This window comes from Phytophthora parasitica (assembly GCF_000247585.1).
Source record: "Phytophthora parasitica INRA-310 unplaced genomic scaffold supercont2.231, whole genome shotgun sequence".
Lineage (NCBI taxonomy): Eukaryota > Oomycota > Peronosporomycetes > Peronosporales > Peronosporaceae > Phytophthora > Phytophthora nicotianae.
This window is the reverse complement of record NW_008649217.1, coordinates 1-10749: the sequence shown is the minus strand read 5'-3', so window position 1 is coordinate 10749 and position 10749 is coordinate 1. Positions and strand designations below refer to the sequence as shown.

At 49.8% G+C, this 10749-nt stretch overlaps 4 protein-coding genes across 4 annotated transcripts; 2 read left to right on the top strand and 2 right to left on the bottom strand.

Moving 5' to 3' along the window:
* Window positions 1–3638: 3638 nt before the first annotated feature.
* Window positions 3639–5102, top strand: PPTG_19949 (hypothetical protein; the record flags this gene model as incomplete). The annotated part of the gene is made up of 1 exon (XM_008918562.1): window positions 3639–5102. One exon carries the CDS (start codon window positions 3639–3641, stop codon window positions 5100–5102), a length of 1464 nt encoding a protein of 487 aa, XP_008916810.1.
* Window positions 5103–5565: 463 nt separating this feature from the next.
* PPTG_19948 (hypothetical protein) lies at window positions 5566–7728 on the bottom strand (the record flags this gene model as incomplete). Its single annotated transcript, XM_008918561.1, has 1 exon — window positions 5566–7728. A coding segment is annotated over one exon (1927 nt), but the record flags the coding sequence as incomplete, so codon positions are not given.
* Window positions 7729–7946: 218 nt separating this feature from the next.
* Window positions 7947–9149, bottom strand: PPTG_19947 (diphthine synthase). Its single transcript, XM_008918560.1, has 2 exons — window positions 8351–9149; window positions 7947–8293 (listed from the first exon to the last, which is right to left on the bottom strand). Exons 1-2 carry the CDS (start codon window positions 9131–9133, stop codon window positions 8264–8266), a joined length of 813 nt encoding a protein of 270 aa, XP_008916808.1. The 5' UTR covers window positions 9134–9149; the 3' UTR covers window positions 7947–8263.
* Window positions 9150–10425: 1276 nt separating this feature from the next.
* PPTG_24794 (hypothetical protein) lies at window positions 10426–10605 on the top strand (the record flags this gene model as incomplete). Its single annotated transcript, XM_008918559.1, has 1 exon — window positions 10426–10605. The coding sequence occupies one exon, from the start codon at window positions 10426–10428 to the stop codon at window positions 10603–10605; it is 180 nt and encodes a 59-aa protein (XP_008916807.1).
* Window positions 10606–10749: the final 144 nt, after the last annotated feature.

Here is a 10749-nt window from a genome sequence, read left to right as displayed (position 1 = left end):
CTCAAGTGAGTACTTCGTCCCCTTCAGACCAGGGACACGTGAACGGTCGTTCACTTAGAGTTTGTATACTCTAGAGGAAATAAACTTCCTCTGCACAAGGTGCTGTGTGACCCCGTCACAGTTTTGGAGGAGGCCCAAACCGAACAGCACTGCGAGACCACGCCAGATAGCGCTATGTGCTCTTTGTTAGAGGTGGATGTCCCATAAGAACAATCAGAAGTTGAAGATGCACACGATGGCGTGGCGATTCAGGCAGCTAAAGCTTGGAATCAGTGGAAAACCCTCTCTGTGCAATGGTCCGAAGCCAAACCCACTGGAGGTAAGTATAATGTACTGCAACTGTATCGCGATGTTGACATTCTCGAGTGGTTCCGAGACCGTGGTAGCAAAGAATTTCCTGCGGTAGCCCTTTTAGCTAGAATTTACCTGGCCAAACCGCTCTCCACAGCGATTCAAGAGAGAATTTTTAGCCAAAGTGGCTACGTGGTGAATGAACTTCGCACTCGACTCGATGACGAACGAGCAGAAAAATTGTACCTAATGAAGGCAAATTGGCGGGATTACCAGAGACTGCAAAACGATGTCTAGATGGATCTGAAGCGAACCACAGACAAATAGCTCGCTTCATTGACTTTGTATCAATACATGTATCAGTATAATGATATGATATTGATATGATACTGATACTACAATGAGCCTGAATCAGGCGGGATCAGGATCAAATGATAACACTCCAATGCAAAATTTGCACTTTATCAGGATCAGAGATACCATCAAAAACGTCGATGATATGAACCCCTGGACTGGATCGGGTCGCTTCCCATCAATCAGCTTTTGGTTCGCAAAAGCCAACTGTCGCTTCACCACACCAACATACACACTTTTATAACTATAAAACTGCACAAGATTGTCTAACTCGATTCATGTTGTTGATTCTGCAGAGGTGCTGGTGAAGAAATGCATGACAGCAATCAAAAACCAGATAATTCGTGCAGAAGCTGACAAGACACCTGTCACCAACGCAGACATTGCTGTAGCGATCTTAAACGTGGGTACATTTCGCGCTACAGATATTTAGATTATGAGCGATTGCCACGACATCTCAAAACTTGTTGCCAAGGCAAGATCCTTGATTTCATGGATCAAGAGTGTTGAACCAGGAGGAAGAACGTGCTCAAATTTGAACGATATGGCGACTATGGACATGAGAAGCTCTATCAATTCAGGCGGGCAAAGTGTCGGATTTGCAGAAATCGCTCGATTTGGTGACCAAGGTTGGTTGAACGACGAATGTTTGTTGCTGCAGCAACTTGAACTTGAATCGCTGCAGAGGCGTCATGGAGTCCACCACCGACGGTATACGTTGCCAACCCCACGTTTGCTACGTTTAAGGATGAAGAACAACGAAACAGGCTCGTTGATACAAATGACTTCATTTTTAGCAAATGTGACGAGAGCACAGTGATACTATGCCCAATCCACATTATTGTCGACGTCGCCCACTGGTGTGGAGCGGTATTTGACATGAAGAGGAGGTTGGTGTGGATATATGACCCCTTTCACAAAGAAGACTACGAAGCCGAAGTAACCACGTTGATCGAGAACGTGTACCCCCCCCCCCCCTCTGGTAAATCCTGACTATCAATTGAAAATTCAACTATATCGGGCGTGGCGCCAACGCGATGGTTTTAACTGTGGCGTATATGTTGCGCATTGGTTTGATCATTTACTAAATGACCCTCTGATTGTGATTCCCCTATCTGGACCTAATGAAGTCTTCGCCTGCGTATATATATTTATACAAGAAAATAGAAAAAGAGCTTACTTCGGTAAGACTAATCTTGCTGACCTTAATAAGTTTACTCCTCCAATTTTACCTGAGCACTCTGACTTTGTGTTTACTTAATGAGAAAATACGAAATGAGGACTTAAGCCGACCGCGTGCTCTTTACAAGGTCAGGCGTAAAATGTTGGGCGTTAATAGGTCCCTCGCTACAATCATCTCTCGGCGCGTGTTTAATTCTTTCGTTTGAAGTCCGAAGATTTCGTGTGGTGTAGTTGTCTTATTGTTGTCGCTAAACGAATCCAGGTTAGCATTCCATGTTGAAAGCAGAATTTTGGTCGGTTTCTTATCGCACGAATTCAGTGGGCAACCAGAGCGACCTAACAAGCAATGCTGCCGCTTCTGCCATTCGGTTACTGACGGCGGGGCACTGGAGCCAGCCGAGTGCCAGCGAACTGATTCCAGTCCCCGGGTTTGACCAGCGGAAGCCAGATTTTATGTCTGCATCTTGATGACGCTCCGACGCTAATGGCACTAGGTGATCAGTGTCGCGAACAAGCTAAACGAGCGTCGCGAGGTCTCAACCTGGCATGAATGCAGGCTATTCGAACGAAAAAAAATCTTTCGTCTACAACTTCACTTTGCTGCTCGCGTAGTCTGCGGTGGTAGTAATGCGTCGTGGAACATTAAAAATGTCGGACTGTTGCCAAGAAATCACTTCAAAATGAGGAATCGGCTTGCCCGGCTAGCCGTCTGACTATCTGTGCCGGCTGGAGACAAAACAACTTCCACGGAAGAAAAAAAAGCTGAGGAGAGGATAACTCACCGTCGTATCGATTGGTCATTTACTGTTTTTGGTGAATCGAAACGAGAAAAAAACGTTAGAAATGTTGTTTAATAATCTTTTTACCTGGTCGTGTTTATCATGCGCGGGGGCGGTCCATGTTCGTAGATCACGGTGCCGGCACCTTGGAAGCCCAGCACCTCGTTGACGACACCAGAACTGGCCAGAACTGGGCTTCACTACTGCAATCAACACGATGCCGGCGCCCAGACCGGCCTTTATAGATCTCTTTTAGTGTTACGTAACTATTGTTTCAACTTCAATGTAAATCTTCTTTTGGTTTTAACATTTTTTAGCCTGAAAATTCCTGAGAGAAAATGTTTTTTCGCGTTGGTTTTTATGCTACTTGAAACGTATCAATCCACAGAGCTGCACTTTATCCAGCCTAGCACGTGTAGCTTGGCTTTACGGTTCTGGGGATTCAGACAGTCTAAAAACCTCACCGAAAGCAAGCTGGACGTGTTGCGTTAACCGAAGCTTATTGCAGTCTGCCGATGACCGCGAGGCGGTTTGGTGCTTTTACTCTGCAGCTAGACTTGCTTAGTTTCTTGTTTGTCTGTCTTGAACATGATATCTTTTTCACGTTCAATGTTGATAAACTATCGACCAAAGTATGGCTCCAGCTGCTAGTCAATTTTTTTTTAGCTTTTAAACTGCGGAGAGAAGTGCCCTCCGCCCTTCAGCACGAACTCCAAAGAAGAACAGGGCTGGCGACGGGCTCAGGTAAACTTTTCAAACGACGACAGCGAGCGCCCCGTGGAAAATATCCGTCCCTCAAACTACGACAAAAAGCAAGAGCGGAGGCCCATCCGAACCAATACAGTAACAACATCGTGCGGTCGCTAAGATTTTTAGCTAAGTTACCCACCAGTCTGAGACGGTCTCAACGTAGCGGAAAACTTCACACTCTGCAGAAGTTCATTTCACAATTCACCTTCCAGGTGTCTAACCAAGCTATACCACTTAACTCAAGGTCCAACCAACACTCTCACCAACAAGACCACGAAAACTATGACGCGCTTTGGATTCGCGTCCTTCCTGCTGGCTACCACCATGCTGACGCTTGTTGTGTCGGGAGCCCAGACCGGATTAATTGCCAATGTCGTGGGAACTGTGGGGACGGTGGTAACGAACACACTGAACGCAACCAGTACGCTGGTGGAAACCGTAGCCAACCTCCCGTACGACTCACACCGGATCATCATTGTCATGGATAAGGATACCAAGCCGGTCCTCGATGCCGTCGCCAGCACCAATACCGCAATTTGGACGGAGGCTGAGCGAATTCAAAACATCCAAAACATCGTCGATGCGCTCAAGCTGCACGCGCAGCAATGTCAGGGTCCCGTGACGGATCTACTCCAGTCGGCTGGAATTCAATACACGAGCAATTGGATCACCAACACGATCGTAGCGGTGGACTGCTCGGTTGGTCTCATCGAGCAAATTCTCGCTTTGGTATCGGTGAAGAAGATTGTCTATGACACCATCATTACTCTGGAACCTCCAGAGCCCACAGCCGACTCGACGAGCAACACTGTCACTGCTGGATGGGGTGCCACTAAAATCAAGGCGACGAATGTCTGGGCGACAAGCAATACCGGTCAGGGCGTGGTTGTCGGCACCATCGATACCGGCGTGCGCGGAACTCACGAGACTCTCGCTAGCAACTGGATCGGGCCGTACGGATGGTATGATCCGGCTCAAAAGACGGCGACCCCGTACGATCCCAATGGCCACGGAACGCACACGGTTGCCACGATCGTCGGAGGAAAGGGAGTGGGGATCGCTCCTGGCGCTAAGTGGATGACCTGCAAGGCCTGTGAGAACTCTTGCTATATGTCTTATTTAACCGCTTGTGGGCAGTTCATGCTGTGTCCGACGGACACAAACGGCAACAACTGCAACGCTGCTAAGGCCCCGCACATTGTGAGCAACAGTTGGGGAGCGGGCCAAGGTATGACCTACTACCAGTCGATTCTTGATGCTTGGTACGCCGCTCGTATCTTCCCCGTCTTCTCGGCTGGCAATTCGGGTGCCAATGGATGCAGTTCAGTTGTGACTCCGGGTGATTCAGCCAAGGCCTTCTCTGTTGGAGCTACCGATACTAGCGACGCACTGGGTTCATTCAGCAGTATTGGTCCTGCCGTCAATGGACTTATCAAGCCCGACTTCATTGCGCCTGGAGTGAGCGTCCGTTCGGCTTGGAAAGGCAACAACTCGGACTATTTGTCACTCTCGGGGACGAGTATGGCGGCACCTCATCTTGCCGGAACAATCGCGTTGGCTTTGAGTGCACGTCCTGGTCTCTGCTTCGAAAACATGAAGGAGATTCTGTCGAATTCGGCGGACCGTGCGCTGCCGAGGGCTGCCCAGACGTGCGGCACAATGTCGGACACGGTCTTCCCAAACAACGAGTACGGTTACGGCCGCATCAACGCTCAGAACGTCGTCAACGCAGCGCTTACGTACTAGCAATACCAAGAGTGTGAGTGGCAAAGCTGGACTTCTTCTGTTTGGGTTCCCGTAGCATTATCGATGTGATGAATACCTTTCATTTCTACATGTACAATGTTGATACCTGTTCACTCTTGCTTTGTCGCCGTCACACTCTGGTATGAACGTACAGACAGCTTTGCGAGAACTGGAATTTTATTGCCCGTAGAGCCAACGACCAGCGAAGATGCTTAACTTCTTCATGACGACCACAAAAAATACGAAACTAATGTCACTAAAGTAAAGTCATATTGATGTTTTATTTGTAAGGGTATAGTGGTGAGATTGCATCGAAAATACAGTAGCCACGTTAACGAAGAGCACCCAGATAGAAGAACAAACAAACGATATGAAAAAAAAAAACACTTGCGGGTCTTGTGCGCGCTCGTCCACACTCGTCAATACAGCATTTTGAAATCGGAAGGAACCCTGTACACAATTATCAGCTTATTTTCTTAAAACAAATAACAACTAAGTTTTATCCGAAAAGTGACCGCCAAGTTGGCGGTCACTTTGGCGGCCAACTGCTCGTCGAGGCACCCATAAATTTCTTTTAAGATCATAACTAACAACGGCAAAAAATATACACGCACAAAACTTTCAACGAATACAAATCTGCGTTTGATAATTGTGGATCTGCCTCATCCTTCTGTAGTAAAACAACAACTGCATGCATTCTTACTTGGTGACGGCGACACTGTGGCGGGAGTTCACGGAGAGTTTCTCGTCCATAAGGTTTTGGACCTCATTGCCGAGATGGTCGAGCTCAGGAGACGACGACATACCCATGTTCATCTTCTTCATAATGATCACGAAGAAGACGAAGTTGATAACACTGACGGCACCCACCGTGAAAAACATGTTCTCGAGGTGGTCCTCGTTCAGGTTGTCGGACGGGAGCGACTTGGAGAACATGATAGTGAAGACTGAAGTCAGGATAGAGCCCATGGAGCTCATGAACAGGATGACGGCCTGAGCCATCGACTTCAACGACAGCGGCACGCTCGAGTACACGAGATCGTAGGCGGTAACGTTGATCAGACACTCGGCCAGACCGATGAAGACGTAGTTGGGAATAGCAGCGGCCCACGAAATGTCGTTCATGGGCTCCGAGCTTCCACCATCAAGAATTGGGTCTCCATTCGCGTCTTCGAGGGCGCCGGCGTTACGACGGATCACCTCGAAAATACCAGCCCAGAAGATACCGATGATGGCGATGATGAGGCCAATAGCAGACTTGCCGAACTGAGAAGGAGACTTGCCAACCCTCTTGGTGTACAGCGGGTACACGATCGAGTCTAGAATGGGAATGCAGATGACAATGACAATCGGATCAAACACTCCGAGCATGGCACCAGGGATCTGTTTGCTGTCCGGGTCGCTCCTGTCGAGACGCAGGTCGCACTGCTGTGTGATGGACTGGAAGTTGGCATCCGTCTGGTCGTACGCGCAGTTCCAGATGATCGTGAAGGCGGCGTACGGGAGCACCCGCACCAGTTTCTTGTACCCCTCGACACGCTCGTCGTCGAAAGTGCCGCCCATGCTGCTCTTAGACACATCCAGGAAGGATTGGTCCTGACCGGCGTACACCCAGCCTACAATACCGGCAAGAACCAGCACGGCAGCTATGTACGACATGATGTTGCCAACGTCCCCCTTGTCGACGGTGAAAGCCGAAATGACGTTGACAACCAACGCAGCCAGGAAGCAGAAAGTGGCCGAAACGAGGATGAAGCCATTGCGGGTCTGGTGAGCGTTGGCCCAGCCAAGTTGGCACATCATCGAGATGGAACGATCATTGGGAGGTTGGAACACGTAGCGAGGGTAGCCGATGCACAGCACGACGACAGCAAGTGCCATGACACAGGCACAAATCATGTATGTCGCGAAGTATCCGTATTCAGCGGGAATCTGAGCCGAACCATCAACGCACAGAACAGACAGATAGCCGTACGACACACCAGATCCCACGTTGATACAGAAGTAAAAGTACGAGAAGTACGTCTCCTTCTGTTGTACCTCGCTCGGGTCGTGCGGGTCGAATTGGTCAGCACCGAGCGTGATCACGTTCGACTTGATAGCACCAGTACCGATGCCGATGCCGACAAACAAACCGATGATGAAGATCGGGTTCACAACAGCAGAATTCGTCATGACCGTCGGGTAGGCTGCAATAGCCACGAGGAAGTCACCGATGCAGTACCAGATACCGAATGTCAGGATCGTACGGAAGCGACCCCATCGTTCATCGGCCAGGTAAGCACCGAACAGCGGAGTCAGGTAGCAAATGGACGTCCAGGTACTCTTCAAGGCACTGGCAGACACGAGACTCCATCCGATTTTCTGCATGAAGTTCTTGAGACCTTGGTTGATACCATAGTAACTGAGACGCTCGGCTAGCTCCATCATGAGGATGAAGGAACAGACTTGAAACAGGACGCTCTTGTATTTGCGTGGTCGAGCCTCCCACATGGTCTGCACGGGCTCGTAGGGCACTGCTGGTGACCCCATGGGCGACTTGAGGGGAGCACTGGTGACTCCCATGATGGTCTCGAGGTTCTTGTCGATGCGAGCGCTGGAGGTCCAATTGAGAAATGAACGAGTTTTCGACTGGCAGTGCACGGGCTCAGGACTGGATGCAAGAGACACGACAACCAAGACTTGCAAAAACTAGTCGTGACCTATTACGAAACAGGGTTCTTTGTTGACTGGATGCACTGACAGTGTGCCACAGGGAGCCACAAACATATTCCTACTGAAGTACACTGCATAACTTCACATTGTACTGTAACCCTGAAGGCGTAATCGCTATCAGTGCATTAATTTGGTTGTGCGAATGGTATGCCTTTCGCAAAAGTTTTTATTAACAGCTATTGCGCCGTGAGCAGACTACAACCACTTACAATGCGCCAGTACATCAGTAGCAAGGATCACTAAAGAGACGATTTCGTCTACAGATTCGTCTACTGTTGAGTGTATCAGGAGGATGGGTAACTCAATTCATTTGCTGCACCTCGACACTATCCACGACCTGACTGGAGGTAATTGAGCACTCGAGAACCAGAGCAAGAGTGAGCATCTAACGAGCATATGCATTCATGTATCAAGGGAAAAGCGGCGCTAAAACTCGTCGTCGATGTCTATTTCTTGATGTAGAACTGCTTGAGCATCTGTACAAAGCCACATCAGAATAATCTCCCACATAACTGACCAACAAGTCCACGTACCTCCTCTTCGAGCGGGTGCACCTCTCCCGTAATGGCCAGACAGTGCAGCGGAGCGCCAAAGTCGGCGGTCAGCAGCTCCTCCATGGTGCCGGCGATGATGGTCTGGTCCTTCTGGCCGAGACGTGCCATGCCTACGCAGATCGTGTCTTTACTGTAAGCTCCTTCCTGACGCTTCTCCTCGATTTCAATAAGCTGTTCAATAGCCTGATTCACCGTCATGAAGCGCGGCGGCAGGTAGACCGTGCGGCCGCGGCACATGGCCTCAAAGTCGGGCTCCTTCACCTTAATGTCCAGCAGACACAGCGTGTGCATGCCGCCGCGACGATTGTACTGGATCTTCTCATAGAAGCTATCGGGACGCCACTCGTCCCGGAAGAAGGGGATAGACACGGTCTGCCCGAACGAGTAGAGCTGCAGGCCACAGGAGCCCGCAGCGCCCATGACGGACGCGTTGTGGATCACTTCGACCTTGATATCCAGCTCCTTGGCGCGCAGAATCAGATCTGAGTGGGTCGTAGCGCAGAGCGGGTCGCCCACGACCAAGAAGGCCACGTCATCGTCCTTGGCATCGGCGAAAATCTGGTCAGCGCCGGTCTCGACGCAGTCGCGGTCGGCTAGAATCACCTCACGGCCATAGAACTCGCCCAATTTCTCCAGCTCTACGCCCAACACCGACGTGTAGTTCTCTAGGAAGACCTTCTTGGACTTCTTGATGGCGTTCAGACCACGCAGCGTCACGTCCTGCTCGTCGCCGAGGCCTAGACCAACCACATATAGCACCATAATGCACGGTTGCCAATCAAAAATGAAATGATGTGACACACACCAAGGTTACAAATAGTGTAACCCCTGTCAACATTGTTGATAGGAATGCTACAATAGTACTCGTCAACCTGCACAACTTAAATGGGAATGGAAAAAAATATTTCGAGAGATCTGATTGGCCGGGATGGCATTCAGACGAAAAAAACCCATTAAACATTTAATGGGTTTTTTTCGTCTGAATGCCATCCAACATTTTCATCGAAAGTTCTAACAAAAAAGGTGGCGCTTTTCGTCTCCATTCTGGTCTGCGCTGAGCCGGTGGCGAAAATGGAGACGAAAAGCGACCTCCGCATTTGGTGATCCTTCTTTTCTCGTTCAACTTGACATGCATGTCAAATCCGAAAAGAGCGGGACCACCAAAGGTTCCAATCAAAGTTCCGACACGCTGCTTGTCATCGCTTCAAGATTGGACGCTGCCTTCCTGCTCATCGAGACTCGCGAGGGCTTCACAGCGCTGTGCTTGCTAATGCATACCGCCCTCTCTACTTTAGTAGGAAACTGCAGAGCGCAAGGATTGGGGGCACCACATTCGAACCCCAACTCGGACCCAAGCTTGTCTTTGAAGCGCAGCGATCCCACCAAAATTCGGGCTGAGTATCCATAACGCGAAATCGCAGCAATTACGGTTAAGGATGTCGTGACCACCCGCGCTGATTAACGCACGTTTGTTGAAACCCTTTGACAAGACGCGAAGTTGGACGTGGAGTGGCTGGGTTTTCGCTAATGATCACTCGACGTACAGATAGCAATGCCATCGATAAAAATCTCTGCAGCTACTGTTAGTACTAGAGACAACCACGAAACCACATGCAAGTTAATGCCTCCCTTCAGTAGGTGCGCCTTCGAAGCATAGTAGCGCGCAAGCCAAATCTTAGTATTGTACACACTCATCGACAGCATAATTCAGTAATGTCGTTTTTCAGTCAAGAGCATCTCCTACAAGGAGATGTGCCTGTGCCTACAAGTCCAGTCGTTTGCAGGTCTCGGCACCCCATCACCAAATGCACGGCGCCTAGCTCACGCTGATATCGACGTTCCTTCCCTGTGTGGATTGGCAGCAGTGCACGCGCATTCAGGCCATTTCCAATTTCACCACTAGCGCGTAACTTGACCAGCTTTGAGACCTTCACAATGGGAATCACATCCGCTCCCATCAAATCACCCATGGGCTCGCCCGCGGTGCCCTATGAGACCACACAAACCGTGTGGGAGGCTCGACCACGCAAGTACAAGAGCATCTTGTTGGAGGTATGCCTCTTCATCCTCATGACGGAGCTAGCCGAGCGTCTCAGTTACTATGGTATCAACCAAGGTCTCAAGAACTTCATGCAGAAAATCGGATGGAGTCTCGTGTCTGCCAGTGCCTTGAAGAGTACCTGGACGTCCATTTGCTACCTGACTCCGTTGTTCGGTGCTTACCTGGCCGATGAACGATGGGGCCGCTTCCGTACGATCCTGACATTCGGTATCTGGTACTGCATCGGTGACTTCCTCGTGGCTATTGCAGCCTACCCGACGGTCATGACGAATTCTGCTGTTGTGAACCCGATCTTCATCATCGGTTTGTTTGTCGG